Raw genomic sequence first — 22,462 nt, forward strand, 5'->3', positions numbered from 1 at the left:
TTGGTTCTTATTTTCTGATTGGAAAATATTGCTGCAGGATTTGAGCAAAGCATCCAAGCCCCATTTCACAAGTTCAAGTACTTTTTAAAGGTTGTTTTCAAAAGTATAGATTGTGTTGAATGCCTTTGGTCATGAATGGCTTAGATGTGTGCTATCTCCTGGAGAAAAATGTGTTTGGAAATAGACTGCATTCTTTCAGGGATAATTAGTTCATTGTGCTTAGCACAGAGAGTCCTCCGATGGTGTCCTTAAAGAGGGGACTGATATCTTATTGGAACCCAGAGACTATTTGTAACATATTGCTTATTTGATATCTAAAAATTGTCCAGTTCAGAAATAACTTAATATCGTTGTCTCTGAAAAATGAAGACCAAAATGTCCTAGTAAAAGAACAGAGTAAAAAATAGAGCTAGAGATTTTATAGAGGCAGAGAATTGAGCCATGGAGGAATTCCTTGAGACTGGCATCTTGAGTTCAAGAAGAGAGGTCATTCCAATGATCAGAGTTGGCTTTCATGGAAGACTGGCATAGGATGGGGAACTTCCATCATGACTTAATTTCAAGGAGAGGGTGCTTTGTTTAAAAAATGTACTTTTATTTGTTTTCTCAAAGTCTGGTGACCATGACTTAATACTAGTATTTGAGTGCAGTAGTCTGGCTTCCTTTGTTAGACTTAATATCCCAGAAGAAACAAAAAAGCGATACTTTCATTTAATTGCTGCTGCATTTGAGAGATTTGTCCACCTTAGATTTATGCCTTTTGCTCTTAGTATTTTTTTTACATCTATGAAGACAAACTCAAATGTTGCTCAAAATGATTGCACTTAGAATTAGCTTTTATTTTTGTCTTTAAAGATTTATTTATGCAAACAAGAACTGGGGTACAGGCCAGAGGTGCAGAAGGATCGAGAGGATTCACCAGAGACGGAGCTGAACAGGCAGATCGATGTAGTACACTGCTGAGGGGAGCAATGATGAGACAAGAGGGTCTGCTGTGCCCGTGGGTCACCTCCCTGGTTGGGGATCGACCTTGGTGCTGCAGTGGCTGCACTTTAACTGTGGCACCCTAGGGGAGAGCCCAGGAAGAAGCCTTTTAAAAAGAAAAGCCAACTGAGGTGGAAAAATGTACAAAATGATGTAAAAAAAAAAACCAAAAAACCTATTATTTTTTTGAAAAAAAAAAAAAGCCAGGTTGGAGTTTTTGTTTGTGAAGTAAGGTTAATAGCTGCTTTGTCTAACAATAGCAAGACAGAATTGGGTCTGAGCTTCCCAACTGGAAGCTTGCATATAGATTGTGAACAAACAACTGCAATACAGCGGGTGCCGGGACATTGCCTGCTTCTGGAGCAAGGTCATTGTGACCTGTGAGGGGATATCAGTGGGGAGATATAATACCTCTTAGCAGCAATGGATTCGCTGTTTATCACCTTCTGAGGGTGCCACGGAACCTAGAAAGGTAATCTCAAGCTTTCACTTTCAAAAGCAGCTCTAACAAACCAACTGTACAGTAAGCGTTTTTTGTTATCGATCTTACTTTACAAAATAGTTGGTTTGACCAGTCGTCTTGGTCTTGAGTCCTGTGTCACAATGACAGTATCTTAAATTATAAGATAAATAGAATCTGTCCCATCGTCAGCGTAAAAATTGCTCCTTATATGAAACAGTAATTGTTTTTTGTAGTAACCCATACATGTAGTAGTTTCTAGCACATTTGGGTCTGAAAATTTGAGATTATTTTCTCAATCTGCCTTTTCCAATGTTGATTATAGGAAGCAAAATCTCTCCTGAAGCCGAGAAATGTGGCATGCGTTTTCTTTGTCCCAGCCCTTCTTGCAGCCTTCACTGCCTGGCTTCTTGGGGCTGTTGCCTGGCTGCAAAGTCAGCAAAGTGTTTCAATTAGGTCAGAGCCTGTTGGGGCCTGGAACTGTCTGCTCCACGCGCTTCCTCCCTGCAGCCCCCAGCCTACCAACCAGTGCCCTTCTGGCCTCATTCGTTGGCTAAACAGATACTTCCTGGGAAGGCTGGGCAGGCCAGTTCTCACAGCTGTGCCCAGGCCTCCATAGCCCTTGCCAGGGCCATCTTAGAGTTATAACTGGCAATTTTTAACTTACACCAACCAGAGTTGATTCTCATAATGCAATTCCAGACCTGATGGCAGGTGTCTAGGAAAGGTTGTTTTTATTATTTCCTCTTTCTTTTTTTCTTTTCTCTTTTTTTATTAACACTGGTTATTTGCATCTTAAAAGTATAGGATCTCCCCTTTCAGATGTTGTTATAGGGAGGAGTAGGGAAGAAGCACAGAGGACTATTGGGAGGGTCTGTGGGTGCTTTAGCAAAGGGCAGAGTATGAAAACCACCAAAGTGCCCAAATACAGGTGAGTGGGTCAGGAAGATGAGGTATGTGCATATAGTGGAATACTACACTGCCGTCAAAAAGAAAGGTTTTTTTTTTGTTGTTGTTGTTGTTGTTGTTGTTTAATGCTGGAACTTTCTAGGCTTCTTCCTGTTAAGCTACAAGGCTGGTCTGCACTTGGCTCACTGGCTCATTTGTGTTCTACTGGATATAGCCATACCAAGGTGCTGCTTGCTACTCCTGGCACCCCGGTGCTGGCTTTCCACCCCTGGTAAGGATACTGTAAAGAGCTCCCAGGCTTCCTGATGTGTAACCAGCTCTGTGAGGAAGCTGTTTTCCAATTAGAACATTCTTTTCATCTTTCAGTACCCAAATGTGCATTTTAGCTGTGGTCAATCTCACTGTCATTTAAAGAGGTATTTGCTAAGCATAAATGATCTTTTCACCTGTTAATATTAGCAAACAAATAATAGTGATGAGGAAGCAGCAAGAAGTCACTAGGACTCCCATGCTGTGCCTTTGGCCTGTTTGGGGATTTCTTTGACCATGTGCACAGAATGGGTAACTATGGTCTTTGATGTGTCTGATTGTTAATCCATTCAGCAAATGTTTGGCTTTGGGATAAACATAAGGGCAAAAAATTGTGCATGTCCTCCCCACTATGAAAATACTCATCATTAAAAAAATTAAATTCAGGTAGAGCACTGGGGGCACATAAGTGGGAGGAGAGGCACAGTGACTTTAGCTCGGGGGGTGACCCTTCACCTATGAGTCTTACATAGTATTGGAAACCAGAAGTACCTCAGCACAAAAATGTAAACTGAAAACCAGATTCCAAATAATACTGTGACCCCTTCAGGTTGGTGGGTGCCACAGGGGGGCAGTTCAGTCACTTGCGAGCAATGGGAAAGGTCCTGACTTATGCCATGGTGACGCTGCTGAGAGAGACATCTTGTGCCACCCCCAGAGGGCCGGCCCTGGGCCCAGTTCGGCCTGTGGCATCCCCTCGCTGCCTGCCACCCTCGTCTGTCCCGGGCGTCAGAGTAGGGGTTGCCCAGCACCTCACCTGAAGCACCTCTGCTAGTTTTGCTCATTTGTGATGTGCACAGTATCTCTCAGAAGGAGCCTTTTTATTCTTTTTAATCACATTTGATTGGTTTATCATTCACTTGCAAAATTATACATAGAAACGGCTTATCCGAAACATGTCTCTTGGCAGAAAATTGTCCCAGTATAATGATTTTTTCCTTGGGCCCTCCTTGGTGGTACAAGTGGTTAAGTCATAGCACTATGGGTAGTCACTGCAGCTCGAGTTCCATTCCGGGCCAGAGAGCTGACCCACTCGGCACAGCAGACCTCTCTGACCCGCCCGCTGCTCCTCTCAGCAGCATGTTTCAGTAGATCCACCCATTCCCATCCCTGCTCTGTCTCTGGTGAATAATCTCACCCCACCCCCACCCCTGTAGCTCTGGCCTTTACTCCAGTGCTTAGATGCATAAATAAATCTATCTTTAAAATAATAAAGAATTCTCTCTTGGATGATGAAAGTAGTTAACTTGCAGTCAGAGGATAGCTCAGAAGAAGAATGAAGCTTGCCCTACCGACCCCCCAAGGACTGAGACCTCCCTGGCTTCCCCATGGATGTCAAACCCACTCCCTAGGTAGGTGCCCAGCTGCCCCAGCTGCTAACCCCAGGGAGAAGAGCGAGAAGTAGCTAACGCTGAGACCGTAGGAGGCCTATCCGTGTCGGAAAGAGTCTTCGACAAGTGGAGAGCTGTGTGCCGGGCCCTGGCCGCAGGTTAGATGCCCCCAAGATCTGAGCTGATTTTTAGCTAAACAGAAAGAACTCCACTGGGGCACAGGTATGGGGGGCCACTTTGGGGGACAGGAAATGTCCCGTGGAGGTCAGATCAGAGGAGCGAAACAGCCCTGCAAGCCCAGGGAGGAGCAGCATCCATGATACTGCGCTTTCTATCACATCGCACTGCTGAATTTTGTCTTCTGGACTGAATGCTCAATTTTTGGTCCATTGGCTTATGTAAGTAGCCCCCTGTGTGATCAGACTTATTTGAAAGGAAATAGGCATTAAGACAAATTATCCTATTACATTGTTAGTTTAAAACCAGTTAATGGGCATGACTAAAATGGTTATAATACAGTCAGCTAAAGTTATTTTCCATAGCCACAATGAATGTTTTAAACAAAGTGTCTGTTTAAAGGATTTTGAGCCTTTGAAATTGTTTAAGTTTTTGGTGTTGGCATCTGGGTGTAATCCATATTCTGGGCTTTAAGTTCCATGGTGCAATGGTCTCAGTTTTCAGTAACATTTTGGGACTTCTCGAGAACCTCATCTAAAGAATTCACCCTCTTCTTCAAATATGAAACTTTTAAGTCTTTCTGTAAAAATACATTCAGCGTTTTAAGACGAATAGGTGGGCCTTGAGACATGGAGAGTAATAATAATTGGACCATCTCACCTTCTCAAGCAAGAGATTAGAATTTCCTGACTTGGCCACTTAGGATTCATGAGTATAAAACCAGAGAATTGAACTGGTTTGGGAAACTTTACATTTTAGGTGTCTGTGTTCAGATGGGTTCTTTAGAACTTAAAGAAAAAAAAAAAAACAGTCAAGCTTAAATGGTTTAACTCTGCTTACTTAACATGGGATTAAATGTCTTGTTAACAGAAACGCAGCAACCCGCCTTCCTCGGGCTTGCTCCAACTCCCCACCCCACCCCCACTTGATTTTAAATCTGGTGTTCAAGATGCGTCCTTTTACTTTGAAACAAACTTATAATTCAGGAAGTGAACTCGAAAATATCAGCGCTCGGGAGCGCTGGCTTATTTTGTGGTGAATGTTTGATGAGAACGGGGGCGGGAGCAGGCGGGTAAAGCCAAGCAGCTTGTGGGTTGTGTTTGAAGTTCACAAAAGAATGGCCGTGGCAGGGTGTCGCTGGGCGAAGTGTGCGTTTTCAAGTTGCCCACAGTGGTGCCTATTGTCCTGTTTCTCAATCGAATGATGTCATGTTTCATTTAAGACTCTCAGGGATGCTGAAATCTGTGGTCTCCACACTAGGGGGAAAAGGCAGAGAGAAAGTTGCAAATCAGGTTTTTGCAAAGCCTTTGTGTGTTGGGTTTTGAGAGATAAAAGCTGACTCATGCAATATTTCTACGGAAGGAGCTGCACGGACTAGTCAAGCTGCTGGTTTTACCTGCCTGTGAGGTCACTGCATCAGCTGAAGGCAGGCGATGTGGCTCAGCCCCGGGAGAGCGCAGGTAGGTGCTGATGGGGACCTGCCCTGAGCCCAGGCCCAGACTAACTCGTTCTTTCCAGCGCCCTGAAGCCCGGGACTCTCCACCCTCCCCAGCCCGCCGCTGCAGGGAGAAACTGTCGCTGGGGGTTTCTTTCTAACACGGTGGGGACAGCACCTCCTTGGATTTACTACAACTGCTGTGTCATAAGCTCTGTGTCCTGAAAGGAGGTCTCCCGCGATGGAGTTAACCTAGAAGGTGATTTTTTGCCTCTCCATCTTACCCTGCAATGTGAAATGGGTTTGCCTGGTTTGGGCTTGGTTTTGAGCCCCTTTAAAGTTAGGTGGAAAGACCTGGGGAGAAAACTGAAGTCCTAAAGGGCCCTGCGTGTCATGCCCAGTGCTTTAAGCTGCTTTCTTCGTGAGCTTCTTGCAGACGGAGCTGGGGATGCCAAATAAGTGTTTGGGAATTTTAGACTTAGCAACTTTTGATGAGCAAATTTTGATGAAAGTTAAACTGAGCCCAGTAGTGAGCAGAATTGGCTAAATGCAGCTTCTGTTTCTAATGTTTATTGGTGAGAACTACTTTTGTTAGGAGGAACAGCTCTGAAGGAGATAAGGTTGTGGTCCGGCTGCCCAGCAGAATCTGTTGTTTTAATTAATGATACTAATAATTGTGAAAGATATATGTGTGTGCTCGATTTTTCATTAACCATCTATTGGATATTAAAATCACTATTTTCATTTAAAACATTTAAATATTTGATACAAATTGAGACTGTGATTTTAATTTCCCTAAATAGACTTTTCAGCTTATAAGACAGCTGGGAAAAAGTGACATTTACAGATAAATATCGAAGGAAGAAAATCATACATTTTCCTACCTGATAAAACAATGTTTATATTTTGTGGTCTGTTCCTTCAAGCTTTTTCTGTTTTGCATAATGAATGTGTCATTTTTAATCAGAACTCAGATAACGTTGTTCATATGCTTTATAAACTATCGTTTGACTCGACCGTTATCGTTATCGACCGTATAGTATGACCACTTCCTGCATCCTTAAGCATTTGTGAGAACATGGCATTTAATAGCTTTACATTGTACCTTCCCCATGGATTTATTTACTCAGAGATCTCTATTGTTAGACTTTGAATTCCTTCTTCCTTTTTCTTTAAGAAAATGCTTAGTGTACGTTATGGATGGGTTCACTTACTCTGAGTGCTATTGTTAGTCGCTTGGAATTTTCTTCTTTTTCCTCCTCCCTTTTCTTGAAGAAAATGCTGTTTAGCCCAATGCCTCCCTCGCAACTGTGCAGAGATGTTTTTGGAACTGACTGTTCAATTCAGAAGGGGCCCGTGTGTAATTATCATTGTTGATCTACTGCCCGAGTCTGATACTTCCACACCAACAGGAAGGCACTGTTCAAGCTGATGCTGGCGCAGAGCTTATTATTTAATCTAAATTAAAAATAGATTTTCTTTTAGCCCTTGGCAAAGTCATTGATAAATATTTCATCATCCAAGACCTGGCATTAGTAGGATGTAGAAGAAAATTGCTATTCTGCATTACTGCTTGTGTTGGGACTCCAGCTGGCGGTGGCCAAGTGCGCTTGTGTTTATTTCAGGGTTGGAATCTTGTCCTCAAGGTTGGATGGGAGTTGAGGAAGTCACTCAGTGCAGCCGCGTCACTTAATGTAAGGCAACAAGCCCCCAGAGATGCAGAGGTACATGCAGAGCTGATGGTGAGGCCAGGGCAGAAATGCAAATCCTGACCAAGAGAGGGTTGTAACTTAGTGATAACTTAGTTCCTACTTGTCCTGTGAGCTCTTTCACGCACCCAGCACACACACGCACACACACTCACTGCCGGCTGTGTGCTTTACACAGTGTTTATAGCGAGCCTTCCCTTTCCTCACCTCTAGGCTCCTGGTCTGCCGACTATTGTAGCCATCTATAGACCCCTCTCTAGTTCAGCCCAAGGGGAAAGGAACTAGAAATCAGAAACCATGGGCTTGGGTTCACAATCAATTTTGAGCCTGATGTTATCTGACCTTTCTGTTAATTTTTCTCCATCTGCAAAATTGCTATAAAATAATGACACATGAATGAACTTGGATACTATTTTCTCCCTAAGGATAGTTTTGCGATGGAGTTCAAGCCCTGGCATCTGAGGGTCAGGCTACTCATCTTTTATCATCGGGGCTGCTGTGGCCTGAAACCACAGCAGTCATTCACAGTCACTCAAGGTTTCTCAGGTCAGGGACTCAAGTGGGCTGTGCCAAGGGTCCTGGCATAGAGCTTCATGTGTTTAAGTCCCACATGCGTCATTTGAAGGGCCAGGGCCTGTGAAAGTTTCCTGCGCTCACATCTGGTGCCTCAGCTGAAGACACTCAAAACGGTGGGGACCTTGGCATCACCCCACACTCAGGGCACATGCCCCATGCTCCACAGGGTGTCCCCAACAGAGCAGCTGAAGGCCAAGCAGGCATTTCCATGAGGTGGCTTAGAGCACTGCAGCCCCAGTTACTGCAAGGGCCCCAGTCTCTGCACTCTGTACACCGTAGGATGATGGTTTCACATTGACAGAGCGAGCAACGGCCTGCCACATCAGCGTCCAGGGGGAAGGGATGAGGCCATGGAGGACAGACACCCCCAGAGGCGCACCTATGTCCCCTGGGGAGAAGCCGACCATGTGTGATAACAGGGAGTCTGGAAGGGAGCTTAGCTGAAACTATTTCCAAGAAAAAAGTGGATTTCGGTAGACAACTCACCATGCGAAAGTGATAATGCAAGGGAGAGTTTTACCCTTTGTCTGCCCCCCAAACTTTCACCTTCCACACTAAGTCATCACCAAAGAAAAAAAAAAGCAGACAGTAAAAGTATATGTGGCTCCCTTTGCATAAAAAGACCTTAATGAAATTCCCTTAGGTCCTCTTTAAGCAGACTAGCATGCCTGTGCCCTCAAATGTAGAAATTCTGCAGTCTCCACTTAGCAAAGGCGAGTGTGCTAACGTGTGGCCCGTAGCTGCCACTGACTAGCCTGGGCATCGGGGAGCAAATTATCTGGATATTTCGTATCGGACTTTAAACCAGAAGGAATCTTGTCCCTCGTTAAATCCTTCATCTCTTATGTGAACAAGAGCATTTTGGCAAACCCTGTTTTCCCACTCCTGAGCTTCTTGTGCAAATGCTGCTTTACCGACTGCTGGAAGGTCATAGATGTCTTTTTAACTATTTATTTTAGAAAATGTTCAAATTTCCACTGAATTACCAAGGTACTCCAGCCCATATGCCTTTTATCCTGTTTCCCCCAAGACTAAGCCCTTCCATAAGCCTAGAGCCTTGGTCAAAACTGAGAAATTAACATAGAAGCCTGATGTTTCCTTCTTCATTTCCAACAGTTACCAATAAGTATGAGTAGCCAGTGAGTGGGAAAGAGCGTGTGGAATTGCAATCACAGCTTTGTTATTAATACAAGAGCCACGTCGGTTGTTTTTTTTTTTTTTTTTCAGATTTATTTATTTATGCATACAAGAACTGGGGTTCAGGCCAGAGGTGAGGAAGGGGTGAAAAGAATAACCAGAGACAGAGTGAGGAGCAGAACAGGTGGATCCCCTGAAATACACTGCTGAGCGGAGATGGAGAGGTCTGCTGAGCCATGTGGGTCAGCTGCCTGGCTGGGGATGGAACTCGTGCTGCAGTGGCTGCCACATAGCTTCCTAGTGCTGTGCTTAGTTAGCCCCTTGTGCCACGAGGGAGGCCCCCACGTCCGTTATTTTCGAAAACCAAGAAGTAACAATCCCTGCTGCTATCTGGTGGCTTATCCAGCTGTATGTCCAGGAGGTGTGCAGGAGAAGGAAGCTGCTTCTCAAATACCTGCTGTTGCCTTTGTCATACAAATGTCATAAATTGTGTTTGACAATACTATATAAATTGACTTAATGTTTTTAACCATGAAATCAGTTGTTTACAACTTTGAGGCTCAACAAGAGACTGGCTCTGTGTTAATGAGCTCTGCTAGCTGATAGAAAAATCTCCTGCTGGTACTCAGTCTCTTGCTGGCTTCTTTGAGTAGCTCACAGTGTAATAAGGAACTACATGATTTTCGTTATTCATTTGTCTTGAGCACAAGACATTCTCTTGATTTCCATGATTGTCCTGCCAAGGAACTCAGACGAGCTATTTGAAGTCTAGAATAACAATGAGCAGAATTTGGAAATCCCCATCACTCCCAGCCCTGGCCAGTGCAGAATGGAGCCTTGCCTAGGAGCACTCTCCCCGGAGCGGAGCGGGGCAGGGAGCCCAAGTTCCCCTCGGACATGTAAACATGGTCACAGGAATCTTGGGCTTTCCTTGCCATGGAAAGTTCTGCTTCAACCCCAGACCAGCCTGAGAGACAAGAGTGAGCCAAAAGGGTTGCTTTTGATTCTGGTGGTGACATTCCAAAAGAGAGCAATTGGAATAATGGAAGTTTGAAGAGCAAACAAAGAAGAGACAAGGAATGAGAGCTCTTTCACCTAGAAAAAAAAATAGAGGCAAGCTGGTCCTGAAGGAGATGTGTGAAAGGCTGTCTCTGGAAGAGCTGCAGAGCACTTTTTTTGGGGGGAGGGGGGGATAGATGGTGACACAAGAAGGAATAGGGTTTTTTCAATGGCTTTAAAAAAAAAAAAGATTTGTTTATTTATGCATACAGAGCTGGGGTACAGGCCAGAGGTGCAGGGGCAGTGAGAGGATTCACCAGAGACAGAGTGGGGAGCAGAACTGGCAGATTAGCAAAACACACTGCCCAGGGGAGCAGCGGGTGGTCAGAAGAGGTCTGCTGTGCCATGTGGATCTCCTCCCTGGCCAGGATCAAACTCGTACTGAAACAGCTGCAGCCAGCTTCACAGTACTGCGCTTTAACCAGTTGTGCCGCCTCGGAGGGCCCATTTTTATGACTTTAGACTGAAAACACCTTCAGTTACGATACTTGATCAGGCACCAAGTGTCTGGCGGGCCTCCTCCACCCCATCTCCAGGTTTCCAAGAGTCAGATGGACCGAGATCTTCAAGGTAGACACAACCAGCCGTTTCAGGATATTGATGGTCACAAGATCCACTGATGTGGGCCATTAGCATCGCTTGCAAGTTCTCAGAAGCTGTGTTTGGGATCTGGTAAGAAAGAGACAGAGGTTATAAGAAAGGAAGGAAAACAAAGCAGTATATTGCCCAAATGTTAACTTAGCTTGCTGTAATCTTTCACTTGATTTGTTGCTTTTTAGTTTTCTAAAACTGAGTGTTTCATTATATCGTGGGAAATCAGTTACCCCAATATTGAGACACAGCAATTTTCCCCCAATTCTGTTTTCAGTAACTCATAACAATATATGTTAGTGAACAGAGTATTAAAAAAAAAAGATAATCCTCAAATTGTACACACCTCTCTATTCACTATTATTTGGACAAAGATTAAAAATGGAAGTAAACTGAAACCTTAGAGATTAACATAATTACTTAGAAGATTTCTAGATCATCATTGTCCAACTAAATTATAGTGCAAGTCACATGCAAAATTTATCATGTTCTGTAGCCACATTTTAGAAAGTAAAATTAAACCAGAGAAAATAATTTTAAGAAGATATTTATTCAACCCACTATTCCAAAATATTATTTCAACATGTCATTAACATAAAAATGCTAACACAGTTTTGTTTCATAATGAATCTCTGAAATCTGATGTACCTTGTACATTTATCATGCATCTCACTTGAGACTAGCTGTACCCAGGTGTTCAATCTCCATATGTGCTGTGTGAAACAGTAAACCTGTAGAGATAAATACTAATAATTGATGAGTTGTGTTAGTAAATATAAACCAGACAGGGTGAAAATCTTAAATTATTTTGAGGAAGGTGAGAATAAGACGAGACAGTCTTTATGAGGTCCATTTCCTTATGTGAGAAAACTGTAATTATCTTCTAAGCAATGAATCAACAGTAGCAAATGTGGTCTCATATTATGTGCTATTATGTGATCGAGCTTGCAATGTTTCACGTCTGTTGGTAATTTTGGAAGGTGTTCAGTTGGCGCAGTGAGCTTGGCTAAATACTACAGACACAAAATATATCAAATACTCTATTTATAAAGTGCCTGTTGGATGTCTAGAGAATAGGCTGTTCCCAGCAGCCTAGAATACATGGCCTGGTCTTGGAATCTTGCTGCTGGAGATTCACCCATGGAGAGGTCCCCCGCTGGCTTCCCATTCATGTCTCACTTCTGCTCTTGAGAATATACAAGACACATCATCCCCAGCCGTCAGCATGGACTCCTCTCAGACATCCTTTCATTGTTCCATTCCTCACTCATCCCATATGGCTGTCTAAGTTTGGAATGAAAGTAAGGAAAGAAAAGAAAAGAAACAAGTCTCTCTAGTGTGTTCGTTTTCACTAGTCCTGTTAGTGAATATTTGCCAAGAGCTATAGAGTGCTGGGTTAAGTACAGCTTTGTATACTGGAAAGCAGACTGGGTCTTGTCCAGTCAAAAAAAAAAATCAGAACTTCCCTTAGAGACCATTGTACCCAGATATAGGGGGGTAAGTTGGTCTAGACCCTTCCAGAGGTGCTGGCTCTCATATAGAATATATCCATCTTAGTTAGGTTCAGTCCTAACTCACAGCCTCATTGGATCTTAAAGAATCCTCGTAGACTTCCCTAATGAATGCCTATTTCTGAAAGTGAGATCAGCCTCATGGTAATAGTTACGGTGGAGGCCAAAGGGGAACACATGTTGTGTCTGCTCCTACTTTCAACTGCCCAGGACATTCTTAGCGCCAGTCCCAAGTAAGAGTGGGCGTCCCTTGCTGCAAGCATCCTAAAATGCCTGGCTGCTTCTTGGATTTTTGCCACACTCAAGTTGGATCAGGCTTTTTAGAGCAAGTGCACTTTAACTACTATAACCAATCCATGTTTTATAGGCCATAAAGTTGTTATAGAGCAAGCCGAAAGAATATTGCAAAAGCTTTAAAAATTTGTGGCAAACGTAAGCCATGTGGTAGTGGTTATGCTGATAAATTACTCATTTCCTACACATTTCTTACCATTCCTTCTTGTTGACCCAAGTTATTTCCATTATTTCATATTCATAATTTTAATATGTTTATTATAACTTTGCATTAATACTTGCCATGAATATAAACTACCTCAAAAACACCAAGATATTGGCTTGATGGATTTTTAACATTCTACAAATATTGGTTCCAGCTGTTGGATGAGATTTAATATAGAGTCAAACCAAATCCATGATTCTTTTGAAAAATGATCATCAATCTATTTTTACGTTACTGTGTTTGTCTTATTACAACCTTCCAAATGTAAGTTACACTTCTGTTCTTCTAACCAAACCTGGTAAACATGGATTTTGGTGGTGACTTGCTGAAAGAAAGCAAATATTTTTACTAGTCACACTCTTAATTGTGAAACTTTTTTATTTTCTATAAACCTGGCATGTCATTATCCATATGAGAGAGGGATGTTGTTTCATTCTTAAAAATAAAGACAGTTGTACCCTCTGAAAGTTTTAAAACCATCAAAGTTCATGGGGCCTTTTTGGATTCAAGATTTAAATGTTGTGGGTAGAAATTGACCTTTTGACTTTGCAGATTGTCTCTTATTGGTAGCTCCAGTTCTTTGAAAATGCATCTTTTTTTCTCCTGAGTTCTTGCAGAATTTATTATGTAACTGTATGATTACACTGCTATATGATCTGGCTTTACTGTGGATTATTACAGTCAATCCAATCTGGGAAGACTGTAACTCGGTATAGATCAGTGCAATGTCACCTTTCTACAAGGATTTAGAGAAATGTGGTGAGGGGGAGATTTGAACAGAGGTGTGGGTCTTAATAGTTACTGGCTTTATTTTCTTGCCCACTAATAGGCAATTAGTGTCCATGCAGTATTTTCTTTCATGCAGGATACAAATAAAACGTCAACTTGTCTGCATTCTTTAGAGAGTGGTGGTTCCAGGCAGCTTAAAATTGTATGGGGGTTATGGCAGCCTACTTAAAGCCTAGAACCCTAAACTCTGGAACGCAGAATTCCCTAAGAATCCGGCGGGTGTGTTTAGGTCCATGAGAATCACTTGTGTGCATGTTACACTTCCCATCCTGTGCCCTGGCCACTGGGCCTTCTGTGCAGGGCATCTGGACCATGGTGCTGCTTTAGTCATTTGAGGCGAAGGTGCAGAGCTTCCCAGACCTCGCTGAGTGTGCACAGACGGCTCTGGTGGCTCGGGGACCAGCCCGCTTAAGTTCGTGGGAGCTGCGGAGCTCTGCAGGCGGCACGCGCCTGCTGCCGGTGCTGCTGCTGTCTGAACGCTAAGGCCAGTTTTGCAGCTGAGCGGGCCAGGGCCTCTCGCACTGCCTCCTACTTTGGGTGGGCGAGGTTCACACCTCCCTGAAGCCCACGCTTGGCTGGAATTTGCAAACACTTGCTCACCTTGCGCTTTCCTTAATGCCTACAGATGCGTCCCCCTTGCGGCTCCAACTGCCCTCAGCTGTAGCAGACGCACAGTGTCCCAGGACCACAGCCGGGCCGGCCCGCGTCCAGGAACCCAGGGCCATGGAGCTCTCCGACAGCGACCGCCCGGTCAGCTTCGGCTCCACGTCGTCGTCAGCCTCTTCCCGGGACAGCCACGGCTCCTTCGGCAGCAGAATGACCTTGGTTTCTAACAGCCACTTGGGCCTGTTTCACCAGGATAAGGAAACAGGAGCCATCAAGCTGGAGCTGATTCCCGCCAGGCCGTTCTGCAGCAGCGAGCCGCAGAGAGAGAGTCCCGCTTCCGGGCAGCAAACTGAGGACCAGGCTGGCTCGAGGCAGCCCCGGGCGCCGCGCAGGATGGAAGCCAACGCGGCCGACAGAGCCAGCGCCGACTCGGGCGCCAGCCCCAAGCTCCTCTATGTGGATAGAGTTGTTCAGGAAATTCTGGACACTGAAAGGACTTACGTGCAAGATTTGAAAAGCATCGTCGAGGTAAGGCACACTGGTTTGTCAAGGTTTGTCACGAGGAATAAACGTGCTGGCCAAGTAAAGGGTCCGGCCAGGTGTCCCTGGCGCGTTGTCTCTGAGGTGAAGCGATGGGGAAATTTAAACAAACCTTCAGAAAAGTCCTCGGGCCATTCTCAGTGTGTTCAAATCCTCTTCCTGACTGCATGAATTGATAACGTGCGAGAAGTGAGAATGATGGTCCCGGTGTGTGCATCTCTGTGTTGTGTTCCTTGCAGCAAAGATCTCAGAATAGTGGAGCCCAGTGAGGAGGGAGCAAGGATTTGGGTCTCCTGATTGACAGGCGTGGGGGCGTGTCCTGATGAGCGTCAGGCTACCTTCACCTTAATCGCTACTGTCTTCTGGGTTGGTGCTAGGTAGCGAGCACCCAGCGCTGGTCCTTTGTCCTGCCTTCAGAGGTGGGTTGTGGAAGACCTCAGGTGACCCTGTAGTGCAGGGCAGTTCAGGAATCACTGTTCTGGGAGATGCCCCCATGGGTTAGTGTCTTGGGGAAGGTGGTAAAAGGCAGAGAAAATCCTCAGGCTTTGTCTTGTTCCAGGCCTTGAGCTTCTGTTCACTTTTGTAGTAAAGCGTTTACAGAAATTATTTGACTCCATGCAAATTGAGCTGAGCCCCGTGCCAGGTCACATGCTCTGGAAATTCAATTATGAACTTGACTATGATTTATAGATAGCTTTTAAAGGATCAAATGAGAATTACCAGAGTCGCTCAGATGTAACCCATTTCAATTAACGATTAAAATATTAATATTTCAAAAGCAAACCGATGAATTTTAAAGCTACCCTCACTTTACTGCTTTCATTGGTTAGTGTCTCCTTCCTGTCTTAGACCTCGAGTCTAAAATATGTTCCAAATCATCACGGACTAAGTGCCGTCGGGCACATTCTCGACCAAGTACAGACATTCTTATGGCTTTAGAACAAATTCTGAGACTTGAATGTGTGTGTTGAGTTCCATAAATTGGACACTGTCTTCTAAAAATAGCAAGCGATGACCTAACTTCCCAGTAAAAATAGACTGATCAATTGATGCTCAACCAAAACAATATGTGATACCAAATGCAGAATAATCGGGCCAATTGTTTTCTTTTTTTATTTCAACAATGATGTCATCTGTACTTGAGGAGAAATACCTGTAAAACTGCCAAAAAGTTTACAACCTCTCAGGGATCTTGGGGTTGTCAAAGCTTCTTTGCTCTATCCTTTTTTCTTTCTTTCTGGAAAATTTGCCACCTAATCAAAACTCACAACACTGAAAGATTAGTCACCAAACTGGCATTCCAGGAGCCTTTTCTGAGGCTGATGGATAGGTCCTGAGTAGAAGAATATAAGATATAAGTGAAAGAAACTGATCAAGAGAATTTTTTTCCGATGTCTTAGTAGAGGGTCTACTGTGGAGCGCTCCAGAGTGCACTGGCCTTTCATTCTTTATCCACACATTCTTCCTGCTTTACACTAGGGGTTGATGGAAATTTTTTTAGAAAAGGCCAGCTAGTAAATATTTTAGACTTTTAGGACTGGAGACTTTATGTAAAGGAACAGGCATGGAAATTCCAGCAAAACTTTAGGGCTGGATTTGACTTAAAGGCCATCATTTGCCAGACCCCATTTAAGATTCTAAATTTGTGCCTATGTTTCGTAAACTGTCAAATGGAACTAATAATTAATACCTGCCTCATAGGGCTATATGAGAATCAGGCTAGACAATAGGTAAGACACTCGTACAACAGTGCAGGACACGCTGCACTCAGCTCGTCAGTGGTCACGTCACCCCCAGTCTCCTCTGGCTGAGAGTGGTGCCTGGTTGAGAGCAGTCACTATGTATAACCAAGTTGTGTTTTGCCTAGACTCCTCCTTGAGAATCATCAGATGAGTCAGTTCATCACAGCAGAAATTTAGCTAGATGACTTTTTGTCTGTTTTTATTGATCACTGGCTTTTTTATTTCCATACATTATTGCTCATTTTGGAAAATATTTGATTTCTCTGCTCATGTGTAGTTCCCATAAACCTCCCACCACCAATCCCCTGTGAACCGTCACTGCGCCCACTTGTGTTCTTCCCATTTTTGAGCTCTCTCCCTCCCCCTCTCCTGCATGCCTCTGATGTATCGTTTGCCCTCGGGTTTTGTCTTTTTCTTTATGCTCAGTGAAATAAGCAGAAGGTAAAAGGAAAATATCAGATGGTTTCACTTATAGAAGGAATACAGAGAATCCAAAGAAAGCGTCACACACAAAAAGAAAAGACATATAAATGTGGGAGTCCCACAGTCTCTTGAATGCCATTGACAGTAGGTGCCTTCTCTGATAATCTCGATTTTTTTCCATGGAGAATTTTAACTTGGGCCAAGGGCTGCTCATTAACAGCTGATTGAGATAAGCTCCCCCCTACCCACAAAGCAGTCAAAACTCTGTCAAAACAAGTGCTATTTCTGGGTGGAGAGTTGGGGAGCTCTATTTTCTAGAGGTGACTGGTACTCACTTCCCATCCACATATAGCAGTTTCAGACTTCTGCACTTCACTAGTCCAATCCCATCTAACTAGTCTCCTTCAATCATCTTCCATTTCATTCCTTTCCCCCATCCCTGAGACATCTTATCTCTACTCTGTCCATGGATAATCTTAATAGTTCAGGTTTGCATTCTGGCTTTTTAGAATTTATAAACAGGAACTCCTTTGTCAGAGACCTGTAAATATTTTCACTCATTTCAGAGACATTCACCGTGCCCTGTGGCATGTTCAGTGCCACCCAGGCCATCAGGGCAGCTTGTTTCTGAGAAGAGGGTCTTCTTACTCTTTGTCCTGGGCCCTCCCTCCTCAAGGACAACCCTGTGGACCGGAGGATGATTCCTGGTGAGGCCTGGCTTCCTCCTCATTCTTATTTAGTTAACAAGATTAGTTAGAGCAGAAAGGATGGTATATGCCCCTGGCTACTCTCCAGGCCTTGAGAGAGTTGACTTGGGCATCCCTGGGCCAGCCCTGGCTGTTGGTTTCTCCTTTGCCTGACATTCTAGTTTCACTCTGTGCTATTAACAGGTCTGGACTGTCTCTGTACTGAAAAGGATCTTGATGCTGCTATTTCCATGTCTCTGTATGACTCTTGATAACATTCATAAGTAAAAATAATAATAAAATTATCTCCTAATAAAATTAAGGAAGTACATTTTAAAAGTTAAATGGTTGATGGAGAGAGACTCCATAGCTGGAAAGTATAAAATAAGGGGCTCTTTTCATGTTCAATGACAACTTCCATTGGCTCCCGACTCTCATGGGCAGACTGGGTTTCTTTAATCTTCCTAAATGATCTATAAAAGAGTCTTTGAGAACCTCGTAAGATTTGGTCCCAGATACAGTTCATGACCTGATTTTAACCTTTGGGAAGGTTTTAAAATAGTTCATAATGTTATATAATGCTGTGTAATGTAAAGTTTCATCCCTCCTTCCAAATGGCATCTTTGAACGATGAGAGGTTAAATTAAATCATCTTTGAGAGGGTTACAGATATGTGTCGTAGTGGGAAAAAAATGGTTAGAATATTGTGTGACACCAGTTTAGTTTTTGCGATCGTAATTTAGAGAGCTATAATCCTTTGTAAACAACTTCATCCATGCAGTATGTTAAGGAGCAAAGGAGGCCATATTATACTTTTAATGTTTAAAATTTGAAGAAGCAGAGCCTTAAGCATCACTTAGGCATTTTGCATTTTTCAAAAAAAAAATGTAGCTACACAGGTATTAGAATGGAGATCTCTGAACACCCGCCGGTTTGTGAGTCTATACGGACTCTTTGTTGAGTAATAGTATAGACAGTGTCCGGTGGGAGCAAGAAGGTGCTTTCAAGTACTTAGTAACATGAAACACATTGAAAGCTCTTCTGCTTATTGCCCAGCTTAAAGAAGAGAACGAGATTTAGGACCGTGGGGGTCAGATTAGTTGGAAGAACAGACTGTCTTGCTGCAAGGCAAGCCTCCTCCCAGACCTGCACAATGTGAACACAGAAACCAGAGACCATGAGAAGAAGTTTGGGCAGTAAGGAGACTGGGAAGCTCGAAATAAGGAACCTGGGTTTGCTCTTGTCCTGGGCTATCCACCCCCAAGGACAGCACTGTCGATGTGGATGTGGTTTCTGATGAAACCTGGCTTCTTTGACTCCTTTTTGGGCAGACAAGATGGGTTTGGCATGGAAAGGTCTGCTCATGTCTTGGCGATTGTTCCCCTTGGCCATGGAGAATGACTTTGCGTGGGCACCCTGGACCAGCCTGGCTGCTCAGTACTTTTGGCAAGAGGAGAAAGATTTTAAACCAAGGGAGAGGGCTGTGAGAAGAGGTGACTTGTCCTAGATCTCATTGTCTTTTTTATTTGCAGATGGCTTTACTCAATACTTACACTCAATACTTAAAACTGGCACGTTTTATGAAATTCATTTAGATTACAGATTTTTGAATACCAGAGGGAGAATATGTTCAAGGTTCGTATGCCGGACTTGGCAGGGGTTGTTTTAATGAAGGCTGGTTATGTGGGTGGATTTAATAAAGAACTTACACTGTAGTACTTGGCGTGATTTCATGCACTTTTACGTAGCATTTGAACACTTTTTTGGAATGTGTCTCTTTAATTTTTTCCTCCAAGAGCTTTTATTGTAATGGGTGAATGAGCTCCTTCTTCAAACCCTTTAAGATCTATGATAATTTAGAAGCAAACCTGTTAAATAGTTGTCTGCTTAGGGAAGAGCTATTTGAAGAATAGCTCTTCCTATCTAATCACTGTAAGTCTCACTATGGCTCTTCACTTCCCTGCCTCTCTATTATCATTGTTGTTACTAAAGCCTCTTCTTCCCTCCCCTCCCTTACCCATATCTCTTCCACATCAACCAGGACAAAAACAGAGGCAGGAACACAGTGACTATGAGTGCTTATCTCTTCTTCTCACAACCTAGCGTGTGAGGAGCACAAGGAACCAAATCTTCTTCTTTCTGTAACTTGTAGGTTTGCTGATTTTGAATGTTTTCTTCTTACCACCTAGTTGGTTGCTGATGAATGGTGAAGATAGTTCAAAGTGTGTAGAACTTAGTAAAAGCAAAGCAAGTTAAGGTTTTCTCAGCTTCTCTTAGTGTACCTGTCGGCTGTTTCTGAGTTCACGTGTACATCATAAACGATGCTGGACATCAACAGTCATAAACTGACTAGGTAGCTACTACTCTGTGTGTTCTAGACGTGTAACTTGATAACACCAAAACACTAAGAAATATGTCAATGATAACATTTAAGTACTTACCATATGTGAAGCACTGGACTAAGCACTTGTATCCTCCCTCACTGAGCCATCATGTGGGTATACTATAATTTTCCTATTTCAGAATAAGACTACAAAATGTATAGAGGGAAAGGTAACTTGTCTCAGTCCACATGGATGTTAGTGGTAGAGCTGGAACCCCAGGGCCAGATCCTTGATCAGAATGGGAGTTGGCAAAACAGGGCCACAGACTATCCACCAGTCTGTTAATTATCTTACGTGGAATAACTGACACCCTCTGGCCTTGCAGGAGCCAGTACCTCACCCTCAAAAGGCGGGCTCCATCAGTGTGGGGGGTAAAAGGCCACTTCCCAGGTCACTTTAGGCCTGTCCCCCAGAATTACTGTTCCGCTTCTCCTCTAGACCCTCAACTTTAGTTTTGTCTCAGCCGTGGGGTGGCTAGACACAGAAGAGACAAATTCTTCCTTTCTCACATGTCTGTCAGTTTTATTCTTCATGGTTGCTATACCGAAGACTGGGTGACAGAAGTAATGTGTGCCCAGAAAATTTCATTAACAAGTATTTATGAGGCCCCTCCTTCACTGGTGTGTATCAGGCACTCAGTACATGTTTCTAAGTGAAAAGTCTGGGAGACAAGGCCAACCTACAGTTCTGGCTCCAATACTTAGCTGCAGGGTCTGAGGCCTGAACATCTGTCAGCTGCTGGGTGTGCCAGGTCTGCGTTGCCTCATTCCCCCTTACCACATCCTATGAGGTATGCAACCTCTCATTTTAAGATGAAGAAACTGCAGGTAACAGAAGCTAACTAATTGTTTGAGATCAAAGGAAGTGACAGACTAGGATGTATGTCCAGACGGAGCTGGAGAAGGCACTCCATTCTCAGGACCTCTGTTTCCTCACCTATAAAACAGGCCCAGGTTGGGGCCCAGCAGTTAAGTCTCAGTGCCATCACTGCTGTGGCCTGAGTTCAACCCAAGCAGACCCTTACATGGCACAGCAGACCTCTCCTGTCCCACCTGCTCGCTGCTCCCCTCAGCAGTGCATTTCAGTAAATCCTGCTGTTCTGCTCCCCACTCTGTCTCTCTGACAAATCTTCTCACACTACTGCACCTCTGGCCTGAACCTTAGTTCTTCTACGCAAAAACAAATAAATAAAATCTTTTTAAAAAATTCCCAGGTTGGACTAGAGAATTAATTAATCAAGCATTCATTAGATACAGTGCAGACTGCTTGACATAGAAAACTTCACAACACGCCTCATCCTTTCAGGATCTGCTTAGATTTCACCGAGTTATTTTCTGGTTCTAAAATCTGGTATGATTCTACTTAATTGAAAATTCAGTGCTACTGGGAGAAATCTAAGTACCCATCCGTGATGGATATATATGTGGCCTATACACAGAATGGAATACTATTCAAGCTTAAGAAGGAAGCAAACTCTGACACATGTTATACTGTGGCTGAAACAGAAGACATTACGCTGATGGAATGGCCAGTTACAAAAGCACAAATACTGGAGGACTCCTTATGTGAGATGTTGAGAGCGAGAGCTGGAGGGGGAGAGGATGGAGAGTTCTCATAGCTGCAGTTTCGTCTTGGCAACATAAAAAGGCTTCTGGAGATGGGCTGCCTGCACTGTGAATGTCCTCATGCCCTTAAACTGTACACTAAGAAAGGCTGATGATGCATTTTAAGTTATATGAGTTTATTACCATTAAAAAAAATCAAAAGTGGGTCCTCCCTGCTGACGCAGCGGGTTAAAGCACAGCACTGAGACTCTAAAGCCACTTCCGCATGAGTTCGATTCCCGCCTGCCCCGGAGGTGACCACATGGTGCGGCAGACCTCTCCTGACCCGCCCGCTGCTCCCCTCAGCAGTGTACTTCATCGATCTGCCTGTTCTGCTCTCCACTCTGTCTCTGGTGAAGCCTCTCACCGCCCCTGAGCCTCTGGCCTGTACCCCAGCTCTGTATGAACAAATAAATAAATCTTTAAAAAAAAAATCAAAAGAAAAACAATTTTCCTGAGGCTGAGGGGAGGGGAAGAGAAAAGTCATTGTGTATTGTATACACAAGCTCAGGTTCAGCTTGGGGTGATGAACAGAGCTGGAGCTCATGGTGACAGTGGTCTACAGCGATGTGACTGTTCCTACGTCATCTGTCTATAGACTTCCCTGGCTCCAGGATGCACTTTATGTATATTTTACCAGCATTAAAAGAAGAGATGAAGACATTATATGCTAGCTGCTGTATAGAACAATGGTACACTCCATATGTGTCAAAGTAGTGTTGGTGAGCAAAGAACAGATGGTCAGCATAAAAGTCAGAAGACCACATCAGTTAGTACAAGTGTGTAGTTGATAAGGTGTGTAGCAGTCCAGGCTACGGAGCAGAGCTGTTTGGACGGACACACACACACACACACACACACACACACACGCACACACGCACGCACATACCTATAAGCTCTAGGCTAATCACATGTCCTGGATAAATTCTTCTGTGTGATTAATTTCATAAGGTGCAGCAGCATCTTATCTTTGGAAGAAATTTCTGGCCATGGGAAACTTC

General features: G+C 43.8%; 1 protein-coding gene across 1 annotated transcript in view; it reads left to right on the forward strand.

Moving 5' to 3' along the window:
* The window catches only part of PLEKHG1 (pleckstrin homology domain containing, family G (with RhoGef domain) member 1), a 200,463-nt gene that overhangs the window by 110,536 nt on the left and 67,465 nt on the right, over positions 1-22,462 (forward strand). Inside the window, exon 3 of the mRNA XM_004673933.2 lies at positions 14,102-14,610. Within this exon, the coding sequence (XP_004673990.1) occupies positions 14,200-14,610 (411 nt within the window). The 5' untranslated portion in view covers positions 14,102-14,199. The remainder of the gene's footprint in view (positions 1-14,101; positions 14,611-22,462) is intronic.

This window comes from Condylura cristata, unplaced genomic scaffold, assembly GCF_000260355.1.
Source record: "Condylura cristata isolate star-nosed mole 26May11 unplaced genomic scaffold, ConCri1.0 scaffold00001, whole genome shotgun sequence".
NCBI lineage: Eukaryota > Metazoa > Chordata > Mammalia > Eulipotyphla > Talpidae > Condylura > Condylura cristata.